At 40.4% G+C, this 19087-nt stretch overlaps 3 protein-coding genes across 3 annotated transcripts; 1 reads left to right on the top strand and 2 right to left on the bottom strand.

The window, feature by feature from the left end:
• Positions 1-1038: 1038 nt before the first annotated feature.
• LOC133737737 (probable pre-mRNA-splicing factor ATP-dependent RNA helicase DEAH2) lies at positions 1039-3135 on the bottom strand. Its single transcript, XM_062165242.1, has one exon. It carries the CDS (start codon positions 3133-3135, stop codon positions 1039-1041), a length of 2097 nt encoding a protein of 698 aa, XP_062021226.1.
• Positions 3136-9355: 6220 nt separating this feature from the next.
• LOC133737736 (uncharacterized) lies at positions 9356-10660 on the bottom strand. The gene has a single exon (XM_062165241.1). The coding sequence runs from the start codon at positions 10658-10660 to the stop codon at positions 9356-9358; it is 1305 nt and encodes a 434-aa protein (XP_062021225.1).
• A 6017-nt stretch (positions 10661-16677) lies between these two features.
• LOC133739140 (plasmodesmata-located protein 2-like) lies at positions 16678-18428 on the top strand. Its single transcript, XM_062166865.1, has 2 exons — positions 16678-17531; positions 17962-18428. The coding sequence occupies exons 1-2, from the start codon at positions 16772-16774 to the stop codon at positions 18111-18113; spliced, it is 912 nt and encodes a 303-aa protein (XP_062022849.1). The 5' UTR covers positions 16678-16771; the 3' UTR covers positions 18114-18428.
• The last annotated feature ends 659 nt before the right edge of the window (positions 18429-19087 follow it).

The following is a 19087-nucleotide window of genomic DNA, read 5'->3' as shown; positions in this document are numbered from 1 at the left end:
GCCAAGTTTGGTGGCAGGAGGCAGTCTGGAAGGCAGCGAACCAGGAAGGGACTGCTTCCTACTTTTAGGGGCCGGTTCGGTACTTTTCCGGCCGGTTCTTGTGGTTTGGCAGCTGGTTCTGGGCTTCTGGGATCAACCGCTACAAAGTGTAAGGCAGAGGCAGTTAGGGTTTGAAGGTTTCGTATTTAGATTTAGGGTTTGGCTATTTGTTTCAGGATTAGGATTTCGTGCTGAAAACATATTTCAGGGAATCATAAATTGGGAGAGAATGATCTGTGCTTTAATTGATAATAGGGACCTCTTCATATAGAGGATTACAAACAAAGAATCTACGTCTTACAAGAAAACTGAATCGTACATGCAATGATTAGAATATCTCCTTAGATTTCTGTAAGACTAACCTCATTACAACTAAGACAAGTAATCAGAGTTTGGGTCAGACACACAAACTAGGTGTCCTTAAACAAATACATACCACAATTTTTTGAAATAAGGGTCGGTGCGGATTATTAGTGACCAGCAATTGATTTAATTCTCTCTTTTTTTTTTTAAGTTAATCAAATTTGGTGAATCCTTTTGTTTAATCCTAAAAACACATATTTTTGTTTATTTCCGTGGATTTGCTGCTCTTATTTTTTCAAATTATTTTAATATTTAACTCCTACAATTAAATCACTTAGGAACAACAACCCACGGAAATAGCTGGTTTGAGGATGATGGTCCAACTCACTTTTTCCTTTACCTTCTTAGTCCAATGGACGAACTTTTTGTAGGAAGTATTGTAATTGTAACAAATGAGGTATTTCACAGCTGACCTATATAAGACCTGGTACCTAATTCGAATCGAATAAGTATCAGGCTTATTGGAAATTTCCAATATTCCAATTGCAAAAAAAATCCATTCAAATCCATTTCTAAATCAATAGATTTTTTGACTCAATTTAGTATTTTCTATTTAGAAATAGGGAAATTCATAATAAAATAATACAAAAAGTTCTGATAATTGGAAAGATTAATTTGTGATTATATATATAGAGTTCAGATGTTGTATTCGACTAGCCATTCACCACTTATCTGGGTCACTGTTCGGATAAAACTCCTGCTTGTCAAGACATACTCGTTGTAGATCACAAACTCTGGTTTGTGATCCAGAGAATTTGAGGGATGCAAATGTACTACTTGTTTCTCTTTTCTAGTAAGGTACTGTCCGCTGCGTTGTAGATGAGCCACCTGCCTGAAATATCCAGCCAGCAGAGCCTTTCTTATGTTGATGTAGTAGTCAGGGCTGCTTAAGTCAGTACTACATCGCTTGAGGTTAAGACGAGCCATAATGCGCATCAGCTGCTGCCTAACATTGTCTGCAGCCTTCAATGCCTTATGACTGAGATAATTGTCATAGCACCAGGATGGATCCTCATTGTGTTGCTTGTAAGCATGATACACATTGAGCAAAGTGAGGTGATCTCCATCAATGTGGGCAAACGCAGCTTTGGCTTCGTCGGCTTCTTGAACCTCATCCCTAGGCCGGATAAATGGGGTGGGCACGGAAAGCATCGCAGAAATTGACAAAATCTCATTGGAGCAGTTGTATTGAGGGCTGACAATGAGCATCTTTGACATCTGAGGGTCTAGTGGGAATTCACTCATAATCTCCCCCACCATGGTCAAGTTACCATCTTCATCAAGGGCTCCCAAAAAATACAAAACCTCTAGTGCATCCATCATTGTCTCAGGAGCAGGAGGATCCATGAAATCATAATGACTCAAATCCTCTACTCCTAGTTTTTTCATGGTAAGTACTGTATTTGCAAGGTTTGATCTCAATATCTCTGGATATGTCTCTTGCTCAAGATTGTTGTGGAAACTTTTCTGAGTGTATAGTCTAAAGCATTTTCCCGGCTGAGTTCTTCCGGCACGCCCTGACCTCTGACGTGCACTTGCCTTAGAAATTGGAGACACCAACAAGGACTCAACATGCGCTCGCGGGTTATAAACTTTCTGTTTGGCAAATCCGGGGTCAACAACATAAACAACTCCATCTATGGTAAGAGAAGTTTCTGCAATGTTTGTTGACACCACAATTTTCCTCTCAGGAATTTGATCAAACACTTTCTGTTGCATATCAGAGGGGAGAGTTGAATACAATGGCATCACTTTCACAGGACCAATTTCACACTGGTAATTGATCATTTTATTAATTTCTCTATTAATTTTGCGGCATGCATCTTCTATTTCCTCCTCTCCAGTTAGGAAAACAAGCACATCTCCAGGAGCCTCACAAGTAAGAATCTGTGCAACAGTTCGTATTGCTGCCTCTACGTAATCCCTTTCGGGTTGCTGAGTGTAAATAATCTCCACAGGATAAAGCCTGCCAGGAACTTCTATGAGGGGTGCACCATTAAAATAATCTCGAAACTTCTTGGCCTCAAGAGTAGCACTCATCACAACCAGCTTCAGGTCAGCTCTAACTTTCAACACTTCCTTGAGAATCCCAAACAGAAGATCAGTGGCCAAAGTTCTTTCATGAGCTTCGTCAAGAATTATGACATTATATCTCTCAAATAGTGGATCTGCCATTGCTTCTCTTAAAAGCATACCATCAGTTAAGTACTTCAACATTGTCTTCCCGCTGGTGCACTCCTCGAAACGGATGCTGTAACCAACCTCTTCTCCGATGACCACATCCATCTCCTCAGCAACACGGCGGGACACTGACATTGCAGCCACTCGACGGGGCTGAGTACACGCAATCATCATCTTCTTCTTGCTGCGTGTTAGTTCTGGATATACATTCTCGGCAACAGCTTCCAAAACAAATTGAGGAATCTGAGTAGTTTTACCACTGCCGGTTTCACCAACTAAAACTAAACATTGGGTGCCCTTGAGTTCCTGCAAGAACTTCTCTTTATATTTCCAAACAGGCAAAGTTCTCCTCTTCTTAAGGATCTCATAGTACCTTTCTGAGTAAGGCCTTCCAGTCCACCTGTTGTTGATGAGATCAATACTAGTATCGAGGTTCGTTGAGGTTGCTCCTCCACCACCATTTGGTTTGCTCCTCTTGGAGTCGGATGAGACCGAATGGTCGAATAAGCACAGCTTCCTCTTCCTTTCGGTACGGACAATAGAACTTGCCATCAATAAAAAAACAAAACGAGCTGCTAGTTAATTTAATGCTCTCTGAAAGGGTGATGATATTGTCTTACTGAATAGTCGATAGGAATTTAATCAATTATTTCAAATTAGGATTCTTAATTTATATAGGAATCAATGCTTCTCTTGAGGGGAAATAGATTCCTAAACCCTGTAGGAATGAGAATTTCTTCAATGCACATGGGAATTTGATATGGATTTGGAAAGTGTTTGTGAGAACCAAAACTTTTTTTATTCATGTACAAAGTTCGACATTTGGATGCAAGAGACTTGCATGCATACATATCAGTACTTTTCAAAATCACAATGACATTGAATTGATCAGGGATATATATACCTATAGTACCATGGCAACAAAAAGGAACGTACCATGCCACGATATTACAATACGCGTGAACAAAAAATCAAAATGCTTATGTACGCAACCATTTTAATTGAAATCATGAAATGTAACAAATATTGTTCCTATCCATGGATGCCAATAATGTAAGAACTAAAACATGGCCTCGGAAATCGATTACGTTAATTAGAGCAGGAGGAAAAGACAGAATTTTGATTTCTGAAGCTGAAAAACATATGAAAAGTAATCAATACAAAGAACTTGAGCAAGCATGTTAGTGGTATTCGAATAGGAAATCAGGAAAGTAGATCTCAGATGCATATATTTTTGCATGTACTAATTAAATAAGTCATGTTTCTTAATATCTCCAGATTTATGCATTCAAATCACACACCCCGCGCTCTCCCTCTTAAAACCAAACAGTTTACATGAATTCAGCTGATTGGAGCTAAAATCAATTACGTCACTTAGAGTAGGAGGAAAAGACAAAATTTTGATTTTTGAAGTTAAAACACATATGAAAACTTTGTATAGAAAGAACTTGGATATGAAGAAAGTACATCTCACATGCATGTATTTTTGCATGTAATTAAATCAGTCATGTTTCTCAATATTTCCAAAAATTGAAGTTTTCAGGGGCCGAACCATCTTATTTGACCCTACATTCTCAATATTTTCAAGAATTGGCGTCTTTACAAAGAGTTTTTTAGGTAAAATTTAGGCATTGGGTCAAGGCCCAAAAAAAAAAAAAAAAAACTTACGGTACTTTCCTAATGTATATAATTTAAAAAGTATGGCTAAATAATGTTTACTACCTTATGATTTGGATTCTGAATCAATTCAATTCCTACACTTTCAATTTCATTAAAAACACCCCTACACTATCATTTCTCATCTAATAGGTCATTATGTCATGCTTCCGTTAAATGCGCCGTTAAACGACTGACTTGGCTTGCCATCTCAGCTCAAGTGGGGCCCACATGGAAGGTAAAATTGCAAAATTAACCCTAGCTCTCTTATCTGAGTTTTCTCCTGATCCTCAACCTTACCGTATTGATTCAAACCCTTCTCCCATAAAATCTCTCGCTGCTGTAAAGATCAGTATTAGATTCTCAGCCTCTGTTAATTTTCATCTCTTTTACAATCCAATTAGTAGAAGAAGAAAGATGGCGAGGTATGATACTACGATAGAGCTATTACAATCTTTTCTCCAAATTGAAAGCTTCAATTTTGATTTGAAAAGAAGAAATTGCTTCGTCTCGACCTCTGTTAATTTTCATCTCTTTTTCAATCCAATTAGTACAAGAAGAAAGATGGCGAGGTATGATACTACGATAGAGCTATTACAATCTTTTCTTCAAATTGAAAGCTTCAATTTTGACTTGAAAAGAAGAAATTGCTTTGTTCTTCTTCGTCTTCTTCATCTTCCACTTTTAAGATATTAACAACAAAACAAGGCAAGACTTACTGGCAAATCTGAAAGCATTGCTGGGTAATTTAAATTTTCTTCTCTTCGTCCTTTCTCCTCCTCAATACAATATTGAATTTTATGAACACATGCTCAAACCCAGTTTCTGAAAATCTGACACAATGTCAAACCCAGAACAAAACCCAAAAATAGACTTCCCAAATCACAAAAAGAAAGGAAAAGAAATTGAACCCATATGAATTTAGTATATGATTAAGAATCTTACATTCTCACTCTACCGAAAAGGCAATAAAACTATAATTAATCTAATCTATATGAATCAAAACTAATGTTGAGACAAATCAAACTCACGTTCTATTTCTTCTAATAGGAAGAACAAATCAATTAGAATAGAACTTAGAATTAAAAACCTACAAAAATATAAACCCAAAAAAGAAAGCAGATCTGAACTAAAAATTTGAGCCATAGATTTCTTAAATCCTTGTTTTTTTTTTCTTCTTCGCTTGAGCAATCATCAGGTTGGAGAGAGCAGAAAAAAAGATGAACAAGAGAAATTTAACAGCGCCACCTGGGCTACGGTTAATTTTGGAATTTTTCCTTCCATGTGGGCCCCACCTGAGTTGAGTTGGCATGCCAAGTCAACGGTTTAACGGTGCCATTTAAAGGACGCATGACGAAATGACCTATTGGATGAGAAATGGTAGTGTAGGGGTGTTTTTGATGAAATTGAAAGTGCAGGGACTGAATTGATTTTGGACCCAAACCACAGAGTTGTAAACAGTATTTAGCCCTAAAAAGTAAAACAAAAAAAATTGTGGTACTTTCTTAAATGGTACGTATTTGGTGCATATAGTGTAAATCCTAGTTTCCTGATTCGCCCTGCAAGTCTTCTATATATATATATATGCACCTAGCAGGCATATACTTAAAGAACTTAAGGTTCTAACTAATAAGCTGCAAGGGTTCTCAAGTCAAAGAGGGGATCATCCATTTTGAACTGAAAACCAAAATCGACCAATATCGCCCTAAACAACTTGCATATGTTTGCAGCTTATCGTTATCAAGAGACGACATATATAGTGGTTCCCTAAAGCTCGAGCTACCCTGGAAAGTATGTGGCTTTAACCTAGATTTTGCTCCATATCAACCTCGTTCAGTAGTATTCATGACAACTCGGCATCCTGAGACTAATTTCGAGCTGAAGAGGTACGACAACTACAAATATGTTTTGAAAAATGGTTGGTTGAGTGTCGTGCATGTTGAGAATCGGTCAATATGTGAAGTCGAAAACCACAAATAAGCACAGCACACCAAGAGAAACAACCACAAAGATACGAGCACAAGAACACAGATTTAAGGTGGTTCAACAAAATTTTTGCCTGCGTCCACCAGGCAGAAAAACGATCTTCCACTATATTTATAATGGGTACAACCAGAAAGAATAAGAAAACAAGGACTCTCTCTTCTCTTCCTATCTCTCCCTTCTTTGCCCTCTCTCACTCTCTAACTCCGAGAATGGAATACACTTTGCTCTCTGTCTTTGTGATGAAAAACCTAGAGCAGAACCCCTCCTTATATAGCCATAAGGATATCAGCTTTCTTCACCGATTAGGAAACTTATTCCTATTGGTGGTAGGCAATTATGCCTTTTCCTTCTCTGTAATCAACAAGGATTACAGGTAATCCTACATCAATAAGGATTTTCCTTCCTTATTGGAACTCCATTCATCAGTAGGAATCCAAAACCTACTGGGTAAACAATTCTCATACTCTAAGACAATTGTCTTAAGAAAGACTCATGGGCTGGAAACTCAACAATCTCCCCCTCCAGACCATGAGGGAGGAATACCGGTGTGACTCTATTACTGGGAGTCCGCCCGAGCTGTCTTGATGCAGAACTTCATGTTTGGAGCATGTAGCTCCCCCTGATCGAATAACCCATCACCATGTCCCTCCTGGTGGAACAACTCTTGACCATCTTCTCCCTGGTCAGAAAACTCATCATTGGAAAAGGAAATTAGGGACTTCTTTTCCAGATCACCTTTCTTCCTTATATGGCCTTCGTTGTGGCGCCATATGTGTGAAGAAGTATCACCCATTGCACTCAAGTCATCTCTGCATACCAAGCTATGTGTCTTGTACAGGGAATGACAAAGCTCTTCTTTAGCAACATCCAACGACCCGTTTGTAAGCGTCCACTTTCCATCACCAATATATTGGTGGAAACCTTGTCTATCAAGAGCACTTGAAGACAATATGTTGACACGCAAATCAGAAATGTGCCTCACATCCTTCAATGTCATTTGGTAACCAAGATTAGTCTCGATGCAAATATCTCACATTCCTGAAATCTTGGAGTAGCTTGTATTGCCCATCTTTAACATCCCAAAGTGGCATGCTTCGTATGTAGAAAAAAACTCCAAGTTGGAAGTAACATGACAACTTGCACCAGTATCCACGAACCAATTGTGACCCTTGTCACCAACATATAGACATTCTTGAACAGTAAGAAGCTCCCCCGAGATAGTAGCCATAATGCCATCATCTCCATCATTTTGGTAGTTGCCTTTCTTTTTGTCCTGTTTCCACTTTTGACACATCCGCTTCATGTGGCCCGTATTGCCACAATAGTGACACTTGCCACTAAACCCTCGACCTGAATTCTTGTCTTTACCCATTGTGACAAGGAGCTTTCCTTGTCCATTGTCTATGCCCACAGCTTTTCTTCTTGTTTCTTCGTTAAGCATGTTATCCTTAACGATATCCATAGATAGTACACAATCAGATGCAGAATTACTTACGGTCACCACGAAAGTTTCCCAACTTTCCTTCATTCTTGGCATCCACGTCACCCAATTCGTGTGAGTGAGTTTGATCATTGTGCTATTTGTTCCTTCTATTCTGACAACACTGAACCTACCGATTCAAACCTTGAATTTCCCAGACGAGGTTGAGCTCTGATACCACTTGTTGAGAATCGGTCAATATGTGAAGTCGAAAACCACAAATAAGCACAACACACCAAGAGAAACAACCACAAAGATACGAGCACAAGAACACAGATTTAAGGTGGTTCAACAAAACTTTTGCCTACGTCCACCAGGCAGAAAAACGATCTTCCACTATATTTATAATGGGTACAACCAGAAAGAATAAGAAAACAAGGACTCTCTCTTCTCTTCCTATCTCTCCCTTCTTTGCCCTCTCTCACTCTCTAACTCCGAGAATGGAATACACTTTGCTCTCTGTCGACTTTGTGATGAAAAACCTAGAGCAAAACCCCTCCTTATATAGCCATAAGGATATCAGCTTTCTTCACCGATTAGGAAACTTATTCCTATTGGTGGTAGGCAATTATGCCTTTTGTTCTCTGTAATCAACAAGGATTACAGGTAATCCTACATCAATAAGGATTTTCCTTCCTTATTGGAACTCCATTCATCAGTAGGAATCCAAAACCTACTGGGTAAACAATTCTCATACTCTAAGACAATTGTCTTAGGAAAGACTCATGGGCTGGAAACCCAACAGTGCAAACTGAGGATTTCAAGGTCGGCGATGATGTACTTCTATGGGCATTCACAGATGCTACCAACACTAATCTGTACTTTGCCATGCATCGCCAGGAGGGTTCTGGTTCTAACTTCTAGCAAGTGAAAATACCAGCTACTATTTGATATGGTTTAAGTTAGTGAGTTTCTTATAATTAATTAACTAGCAAGGTTATGGTTCATTATTTTATTTTATTTTATTTATTTTTTTTGCTATTAAATAAAGTTAAGGACGAGTTATTAAACAATACCGTTCTTTCTTCAAATATTGGCATGGCGTAATAGTTTTGATTTACAGAATACATCATTTTGAATTACAAAACAAGACACTTGTATATGTGTGACAACGGAATTTTAATAGACAAGTTGGTTAAAAAATAAAAAATTTCATATCACATTGACTTAATCGATAAGACATTACATTATCATACGTATCAAAATGCTGATATGTTATATGCTACTAAGATGTAATAAATTTAATTTGTTCATATTCAAAGATGCTAGTAATCCCCAAAAATTGAGAAGTAAATTCGATTTCTTCAGTTAGAGCACAAGGACACGATATAAACAGTGGTTTCTTTGAGCTCAATAATCTACCACGGTTCTTATGTGACACATTTGGTTGATTTCCCTATGAATCAATCTCTACCAATATGGTTCATGCCTCCCCGGAGTGATGATATTGTTTTGACGTTTGGGAGGAGTGGCTGGTCCAGAGTCGTGGAACGTAAGAATTTCCAGGTCGATGATGTTGAGCAACTATCGTCTTTCAAAGATGTCTAACAACTATCTACACTTTGCTATGCATCACCAGGAGCGATCTGAATTAACTAGTAGCTAGGGCGAGTATACTAGTAAGTTGCCGATGGATCAGTTAAGAGATTGTTATGGCCCGTCTAATTTAGGAACCGGTGTTGGCCATCGCAACCATGGGAGCATAAATGGAAATGCCTTTATCTCTGTCCAACTATTAGAGAATGGCAACATTGGAGAGATGTCAATTACCGTTTTTGTACGAATATTGCACGTAACAATGTCGCTGTGTGTGTGATATTCTGGACCGGAGATGATGGTTTTCCGTAGCAGGTACAGTATGTCTTCATCATTTGGGTCCAAATCCAGAGCGCGGTAACGATTAGACATCCGATTGTTCGATTCAAGTTGGTCCAGGAAGACCCTGTCCTTTAAACACCATTTCATCATTTCGCCTCCAACTCCTTCCACCTGACGATCGCTATCTTCTTTCAGCTCCCACACATAAAGAATGAAACGTGACAAAGTATAGAGCCGGCACATCCTCACACAACCCCGGCAGACACCCAGGCAATCGGTGTAATTGTATGGATTATAAAAGGCTGCAAACCAGGAACGAGGCCCGCAAATAAAATGACAATAATGATAGTTATGGTTATTGTTATTGTCGAGCTTGAAAGGCTCCAACCCAATAAGAAACCCACTGCGACCTAACCAGTACAACGTTCCATCATAAGCAAGGGCTGGTGTACTGTGCTTGAGATGAGCAGGTCTAAACCATTGTGGGCGTAGGACAACTGATTCTTTCCATTTACCAGTCTCGGAAGAGAACGTCTCCACCTTTAATGGGAAGGTAGGTTCTGCTTCATACTCAAGGAATCGTACAATCCGGCACCTATAGTCGGAATCACAGATAAATCCCACATCTACATCTGTTAAGGGGGACAGAATGGTAGGAGGAAGAGCAACCCATTGCTTGGTGTACGGATTGCAAATGTAGTAATTCATTAGGAAACCCAATGTTTCACACAATAAAATCAAGTCATTGTATGTCGCTACCACAACCAGCTTGCTGGGACGAAAATCGATTGCTCTTAACTGAGGAGGAGTCTGCTTGGAATCAATTGTAAACAATTCTGTTGTGCTATCTGCCAAAGGGTATGAATGTTCGACAAACATGGGAATTTGCTCGTTGTCACAATTGTCTTGGAGATATAGAGCACGACGGCTTTCAAAATAAGGATGGGAGATGAGAGTCGACCAAGATTTGCACACACACTTGCATCGTAAAACAAACTTGCAAGGTAGTCGACAAAGGATTTCAACCAACAAATAGTCAAGAAGATCTTCAATATTCAAGAATATTGTATTTAAGAGAGACCGAGAGGGTGCGCCAGGAGGATTGGATGTAATACTTGTGCTTCTTTCACCTCTCATGGCGACCAAAAAAAAAAACTGGGGTGTTTGATTAGCCCAGAACAATTAAGAGAGGCCGTACGTAGGTTCACAAATTGCATTTCAACCCTAAAGTGGAAACGTATTCACCTAAAATATCACAAAAAAAAAAAAAAAAAAGGTCATGCGTGTGATATATGTACATGAGAATTCCACAAATGGTCACTCAACTATGACTCATTCGACACTTTGGTCACTCAAGTTTCAAATATATCACTTTGGTCACTCAAGTATTACACTGTCATTCACAAAAGTCACCCAAGGGGCATTTTTTCTCACAACAAAGTGACTATTGTGAATGACAGTGTAATACTTGAGTGACCAAAGTGACTATTCTCCCTACATATTAAGAAGTTGAATAAACAAGTTACTAAAAATTAAAAGTCAATTATCGTACCGTATATATGTACTACTACAATGACAACCAAGATTAATCATACCAAAACAACACATTACAATATATATATATAGAATAGAGAATGAGAGGGCCTCCGACACTTGAGGAGCGACCCGGGAAGGCGAACCCCAGGGTTCGGGGTTCGTGCTGGCGGCGGGGAGTTTCGTGCTCTCCAGACCAAGCAGTGGCGGGACGACGGCAGCGTAGGCTTGGAGAGACTGAGGTTCCTTCTGCAACGACGTCGGGGCCCCGACCAAGTTTTTCGCAGGCTCTTGTTAAGCGTTTCTCAACTGAGGGTGTGCTGGTGAACGAGGTGTGGCGGATCGGGTCGAGGCGGCGACGTTGGGGTCGGTGCCTGTAGTTCTGGGGGCGTTTAGGCTCTGCGTCGTTTTGACGGCGTGGTTTGTTTCATTCGGTGGTGTCGGGATGGGACGCCCTTGGCTCAGGTAGTGGTGACGAAGGTGCGTCGTGCTTTGTGGTGGCAACAAGGGTTCTGAGGTGGGTCTCGGCAACGCCGGCGGTGACTGGGCTAGTGGTTGAGACTGGATAGAGGATGGAGGTCTGGGCGGCCAAAGGTGGGCAGGAGGAAGTGCCGAGAAAATCGGCGGGAAACCCTAGTTTTGAACTAGGGTTGGGTTGACCACCGGTTGGATTGGGCTGCTTTCTGGGTCGTAGCTGCCTGGGCCTAGGACAAGGATTGGGCCGAAGGCAAGAACTGGGACTGGGCTGTATTCTGGGCCGAAGCTGACTGGGCCTAGGGCAGGGATTGGGCCAAAGGCAGGAACTGGGCCTATTTGGCTCAAATCTGGAAATGGGGGATTGTAGATTCTCAAGAAAATCTCGAGGAGCAACCTGATGCCGAGGTTGTTGGCTGCTAAGGAGGCTGTAGAGGGTGCTAGTTCCAACCCTACGAGGAAGGGACTCGCGCTTTCTTAAGTCCTACAAGTTTCTAGACATTCTGGACCAAGCATTTTGAAGTAGGGGTAATTTCTATACGCTTTTCTAAGACGTTTCTAGTTGATATTTGTACCACAATTGTGTGACTGGCAGATTAGACTAGATGAATATTTCTTCCTTAGAGAGCGAGACTACTCTTGCTTAGTTTAGGCTTGCTGTTCAACGAGTGTCCCTTTAAATCTTAATGAGTTTAGAATGGCTTAGATAGGTTATTCGGTTTGTCCCGGGTTTTCTTATGTAAGTTCTGTTAGACTCTGGCTTGTTTCTTATGGCTTTGATATCTAATAACATCAAATCCTTTCAAAAAAAAAAAAAACACACACACACATTACAATATATATGGAATGAAAAATAATAAAGATAATACATACCACAATTTTTTGAAATAAGGGTCGGTACGGCTACTCTCAAGTCGTAATTAATGAAATTGCAAAATACATTTTCTTTGGAGGACAATTTTTTTTTATTTTTTTTAAGGGGGGCTGGTGCGGCTGCCCTCAAGCCTTTATGAATGAAATTGCATAATACAAGGGAGGGACGTAAAGCTTGAACCCCATATTACAATAAGCATAAAGAGAACATCCTGAAATAATACCAAGACTCTCTACAAAATCTATGTATTCTAACAAGCACCAATTAGCAAAGATTGCACGAATGACTACTCCATTTGCTTTGACATGGCAGTGAAGTACCGGAAAGATAACTCTATCACGAAAAAACATCATTACAAATAGCACAGCTTTCCCATTATGTTGTCGCACGGAAATAAATCCGGTGACACTTAATTTCATCCTGCCACTAGGAGGTTGCGTCCATTTGATCAAGCAAATAGCTCGCCGCCTCGCTAGGCTAGACAAGGCACACTGAGTGTGCAAGCCGGGACAAACCCCACGTCGCCGTACCAAAAAATTGGAGGGACTTATTACCGGCATAAAGCCACGTTTAATTAAAAGTAAACAACAATAAATAAATTATAAAACCAAATAATATGGGTCAAGGGCCCAAGCCCATGCCCAATCACTTCCAAGCCCAAGTCCAAGAAGATTTTTGCAAGGAGCAACACCACCTCTTCTCCTGAGTTCCTGCTGCTACCACACCACCGCTGTCACACCTGCCATCGTCCACCGTCGACTGCCCCACCAATAGGTCAAGCTTAGATCCAGGTCGGCCATAAGAGACCTCCGATCTGTCACCATCAAATCCCTTCCACCAAAGCGCCTTACCCCGATCTGCACACAGATCCAAGGGCGCACAAAGAAGAAATCCGAGATCTTGTGCCCATCCAAGGACGCCCAGCCTCTTCCACCATCCTCTAGCCCTCTGTCCTGACTCTCCGCAAATCCCAACCATCTCAGACAAGAGAAAATTGGCGTTGTTACCCTCACAGCCACCTCCACTTCGACTTGGTTTATTCCCGAAGAACCGATTGTTGTCCATCAAGGACCCATGGCACCAACGGTGAAAAGGCCCTGCCCTGCCACACCCGTGGCACAGCGACGAGGCCAGAGGCTCGCACCGACTTGGAGGGCAACTGGACGAGGAAGGAAGTACGTTTGAAGGTGAGACTTGGGTGCGTACGTGAGGCGGTTCTTCTAAAGTTATATTGATTTGAGGGAAAATTCTTAGGTTCACCCTTTGGGTGAACGAGCATATTCACTTCTGTTGTCGATTGACGTACTTTTACTTAATAAATTTATCATCCAACGATCCATATCTTAGATTAATCTTTAAAGATCATCTCTGTAAAAAATCAATCGAATCAGAAATCGTTTAATTATCTAATTGAATCAAACAAATGGATGGTTCTAACAATACTTACTATTATTATGATGAACTGTACATGTATTTCATAGAAATGAATAACTAAAAAGTCTTCAATTTAATTGATTTTTTTACAAAGTTAATCTTTGTATGATGCTATGCAACATGAATGATTGAATTAGAAAATTATAAAGTTAAAATGCATTAATCACAATAAATGGTGAATATGATCATTCACCCCGAGGTGAACCTAAGAATTGTCTTTTTTTTTTAGGAGGGGGGGACATAGTGCCTATACTCCAGATTATAAGGGAAAATATCACAAACAGTACCTGAACTTTCGGCCACTAATAACTTTCGTACCTCAAATTCAAAAAATATCAGATTGGTACTTGGACTTTTAATCCCGACCCAATAGTGGTACCTAGAAATAGTAAAATCGTTAACGGAGTTAACTTTTAAAGGGTAGAATTGTCATTTCACTGTTCACCTTCTCCAAAACTCTCTCATCCCTCTCTGCAAACCCAGATTTTTCATTATCTTCTTCAAACCTCACACACACAAACCCAAATCGACCAAAGAATCCCCAACACTTCTCCAAACTTTCCTTCCCATCACCAACATCTCATTCAAATCCACAAAAACGTGACCAAAATCGTCGAAATCAAAACACGAAACACCAAAACCGCCACCAACGAACCCCTCCGAATGCAACCCCATCATCTGTTCTCCTTCTTCCTCTTGTCCACTCCCATGGCTGCCCATCGACTCCTGCAGTTCACCGTTTCCACAATAACACAAAGAAACAGATCTTCAATCCAATTATCAACGAAGATTTCAATCTTAATAGCATATGCAGAGGGACCGTGGGCTCTTCGGCGACGGCGGAGATGAGATCGAAGCAGAGGCTAAGTGATGATTCCGACGATGGTGGCGAGGAAAATCGCCAGAAGCTGCCACGCGTTTTTGGTGACATCGGCAGGAGTCGACACGAACCAGAGGATCACCCCCGTCGTGATCGACGCGATCAGAGGCTTCATCGCCGCGCCTTGCCATGGCTGCTTCGCCGGAGTAATAACCACCGCCGCTGGCGGCCTTGACGGTCAAGCCGCGGCTTTGGAGGGGGGCGGAGTCGGCGAGTTTGGGGAAGGCAATGAGAGGGATTAGGGTTTTGTTGAAGCTGAGAGCGGCGGTTCTGAGCGGGCCGGGTCAGGCTTGGGTTTGGAGTCTCGGACTCGGTTGTAGTGATAGAGATTTCGGGAAGGCGGTTCGGGATCTGAGAGAGGGGAGAGGGGCGGTGGTGAGAGCGAGCGACCCCATTGAGAGAGGGGAGGTTGGGATCTGCTGCGGCGGAGCTCTGAGCTCTCAGAGAGGCAGCAGCATGTGAAGAAGCGGTGACTGACTGAGTGAGACTGTGTGCGTCGATGGGCAGCCATGGGAGTGGAGAAGAGGAAGAAGGAGATCAGAGGAGGAAGAACTGAAGAAGGAGAATAGAAAGGGAAAGGGGCAAAAAAAAAAAGAGGACAGCTGTCATGGAGAAGTGTTGGGGATTCTTTGGTTGATTTGGGTTTGTGTGTGTGAGGTATGAAGAAGATAATGAAAAAATCTGGGTTTGCAAAGAGGGAGGAGAGAGTTTTGGAGAAGGTGAACAGTGAAATGACAATTCTACCCTTTAAAAGTTAACTCCGTTAACGATTTTACTGTTTCTAGGTACCAATATTGGGTCGGGATTAAAAGTCCAGGTACCAATCTGATATTTTTTGAATTTGAGGTACGAAAGTTATTAGTGGCCGAAAGTTCAGGTACTGTTTGTGAGATTTTCCCAGATTATAATCCACATCAAGAGAATATCTTGATATATAATAAGAGTTTCAACTAAAAAAAATGATACACACCACAATTTAAAGACATAATAAATTTTTTATTTCAAAGACCTAAGTCACCTAACATGAATTCTTAGGAAATTCTTTTCGTTAATTAGAGTACAAAAACGAGACATTCATGTTAAATGAAAGCAAGAATTTTCTTCAACATCTAAACAATGAACTCTCACTCGTTTCACAGCAAAACCCATCTCGATCATGTCCTTATTTTCCCCTTATTTTCAACCAAACCAGTAAAGCCCCAACATTGGTAGTTTTTCTTGTTTTTTACTTCAGAAGGGGTCAATTGGTCGTTTGGTACCAATTTCTCGCTGTACCTCTGAGTTTTGCTTGGTGAGAAAGTAACCCAACACCCACACTGTTTTTATTTTCGGTCAATCACTCTGTTTTCTTTCAGTTACTCTGTCCATGCAGTGGGCATGTGTCAGCCCATTTATGCAGATGCTTATAAAATTGCAGTCAAAGTGTCAAAATACAAATGCAATTGTGGTCAACAAATATATCCAAATATCCAATGAGAGAAACGGTGCTGGTCAACAATCTCCAGTGTACTCCCAAGTCCAGGTTCGCAGATTACAGCTGAATCAAATCAGATAATATTCCCTGTTCTTTGAATTCTTGTGCCCCAACCAATTTCTGATACGATCTTGCAAAAACCCATCTCCAGAAACTTCTCCTAAAACCACAGAGTTAGTGGTAAAACAAATCACAAATTCACAACCACGGTTGTGGAAATTATTCTATGCACCGACGGTGCAAGTGACCAAACTCTTATAAAATAATCTCAACCCTTGATATTTATTATCAACTTTATTTTTAATAAACAAAAAGTGTATTTAATGCAATTTAATCATTCATTTATGTTGGTGCAAGTGCACGGGCGGTTGTTACTGTACGTAAGGGAGAGTAAAAGTAAAACCAACAAACAATCTAAACTTTGTTAATCTTTGCACCCATTTAATGCTTTGAACACTGTGCATCGTAATAAGACACGCACACACTTTGTGCATTTCCTCCCTCTAGAAAACCCTTTCCTTTTCCCCTGCTCTGTTTCACTCTTTTGCTTCTCAGAAAAAAAAACTTCCAACTCCCAAAATGGATTTTCCATCAAAACAAGCCCTTTTCTTTTGCTCTGCTCTGCTTTTCTTCACAATCCTTGCCTCCTTCCCCTCTGTAATCACAGCTGCGGATTACACAGCCTTGGTCTACAAGGGTTGTGCTAATCAAAAATTCCAAGACTCAAATGGGATTTACACCCAAAACCTCAAATCTCTATTCAACTCTCTAGTATCTTCAGCCCAGCAGCAAAAGACCTTCTTCACCACCACCTCCGGTGACTCCACAAATGCAATCATGGGTCTCTATCAGTGCAGAGGAGACCTCTCCACAGCTGATTGCGCCACCTGTGTCACAAAGCTTCCATCTTTAGCCCAAAAATACTGTGAAAAAGCCATAGCAGCTAGAGTCCAGCTCAGTGGGTGCTACTTGCGCTATGAACTTTCTGGGTTTAAGCAGGTTTCAGGGACACAGCTGCTGTACAAGATTTGCGGGTCGAGTCGGTCTAGTGGGTCTGCTGAGTTTGAAAAGAAAAGGGACTCTGCTTTTGACAAATTGGAAGGTGGGATCAAGAATGGTAGTGTGTTGTTCTATACTGGGAGCTATGAGTTGGTTTATGTTTTGGGCCAGTGTGAGGGTGATTTGAGCAACAGTGATTGTGGGGATTGTGTCAAAAGTGCTACTGAACAAGCCGATTCAGAGTGTGGTGATTCAGTTTCTGGGCAGATTTATCTGCACAAGTGCTACATCAGCTACAGCTACTATGCTAATGGCCTCCCAACCTTAACTTCTTCATCAGGTAAACTCATAGAGCAAACAATCTCATCTCTGTTTTTAGTAAAAATGGTCTGTATTTTTGAGTATGGGTCATTGTCTAGAGGTTTAGACTTTGTTTCATTCAACTGATAATATTATCATGAATATTCAATTTCAAGTTGGGGTTTTGGGGACTACTAAAGAACAAAATTCAGGTGGTTTCATGAGATAGTGGATCAGCAGGATTTTTAATTAATCTTGTGATTAACTAGTAATATAGTAAATAAGAGTCGCTCTTTGTTTTGTTTATTGGTTTTCCAATTGGTATGGTGAAGGGTGAAAAGGATGTGTATGGGGATTGAAAAGATGGTTTTTTTTTTTTCCCTCTAGTCCTCTACATCTACTAGTTTGCTGTTCTATTTCAACACCAAGTCAAATATTATTAATGCTTCTGATGTGTTTAAATGGTGTAGGGACTGTAGGGTCTAACCATCACACAACACAGAAGACAGTAGCCATTGTTGTGGGAGGTGTAGCAGCTGTGGGGTTTGTATTTGTATGCTTGATGTTTATCAAGTCTCTGTTAAAGAAGAAGCGTGGTGCCAAACATGGAGACTACTACTGATTTGGTTGCTGTCAATGAAGATATTTTTGTTTAGTATATTATAGGGGAAAAGCTTGAGGGTTCAGTGAAGGTTATCAAGGGATTGAAATGGGTTTTGAGTTTAGGGATCAGCAAACACTAACTTTCTGTGGAATTTGTTTATTGAATCATGTTTGGCAGATATGGATCTTATGGATTTTCAAATTGTTTTCTTTCCCCTGCTGACATACCTTTAGCTTTTGATTTCATTCTCCTTTTTGCATGAATGCTCAGTTGCTTTGCTTCAATGATTGTGAAAAAAAAAAAAAAAAGTTGGTAAAGGAGCTTGTTTCTTCATATTGTATTTGGGTACCTTGGCTATTAAGCCATAAATTAGGATTTGCAAAGAAAACATAGCTAACCCCACTTTATTAGAACACATTTGCATTATTTGGGATTGGACCCCTCCTTGGTGATTCAGCTAACTTTCATAATCATAAGAACAACCTAGGTGTGTTGGTATTTGTTGTTAGAAAATTTAAGTGACAATTGTCCAAGAAAAAAACAAAGGAAATTTAAGTGCTACAATCCCTTTTTCTTTCTTTTCAACTAGCGCTTTAATAGGCATCAACCTATTTTTCTTAGAAGGAAAAGTGAGGATCAATTCATTCATTAAGTGGCACCCTCCTATTCCATATTTTGTTAAGCTTAATTTTTATGGACTAGTCAGACAAGACCACCGAAAGTGCTGTTGGTTTTATGACTTTTATCACTAGCAAGGATCCAGGTGACCTCTCCTAGCTGCATCTAAAAACTAGCTAGCTTTAATCCTTCTAGCTGTGTTTTAACTTTGTTCATGTACTGGCGTTGGAAACAAAATGTGTTTTACCTCGCCTTGTAAGTGAAGTAATACCTTTTTCTTTTTCTTTTGTTTCAACTAGCAAGCTTTAATCCCTCAGTTACGTGTTCTAACTTTGTTCATCAATTTGGCGTTGGAAACAATTCTGTTTTACCAC

The sequence above is a fragment of the Rosa rugosa genome, chromosome 3 (genome assembly GCF_958449725.1).
Source record: "Rosa rugosa chromosome 3, drRosRugo1.1, whole genome shotgun sequence".
NCBI lineage: Eukaryota > Viridiplantae > Streptophyta > Magnoliopsida > Rosales > Rosaceae > Rosa > Rosa rugosa.
This window is presented reverse-complemented; position numbering and strand designations above follow the sequence as displayed.

Bases quoted from the DNA above. Each gene is read 5' to 3' on its own strand.
- LOC133737737 (XM_062165242.1), bottom strand. From the start codon at position 3,135: ATGGCAAGTTCTATTGTCCGTACCGAAAGGAAGAGGAAGCTGTGCTTA.
- LOC133737736 (XM_062165241.1), bottom strand. From the start codon at position 10,660: ATGAGAGGTGAAAGAAGCACAAGTATTACATCCAATCCTCCTGGCGCA.
- LOC133739140 (XM_062166865.1), top strand. From the start codon at position 16,772: ATGGATTTTCCATCAAAACAAGCCCTTTTCTTTTGCTCTGCTCTGCTT. The intron at 17,532-17,961 runs GTAAACTCATAG...TAAATGGTGTAG, and splicing joins AACCTTAACTTCTTCATCAG to GGACTGTAGGGTCTAACCAT.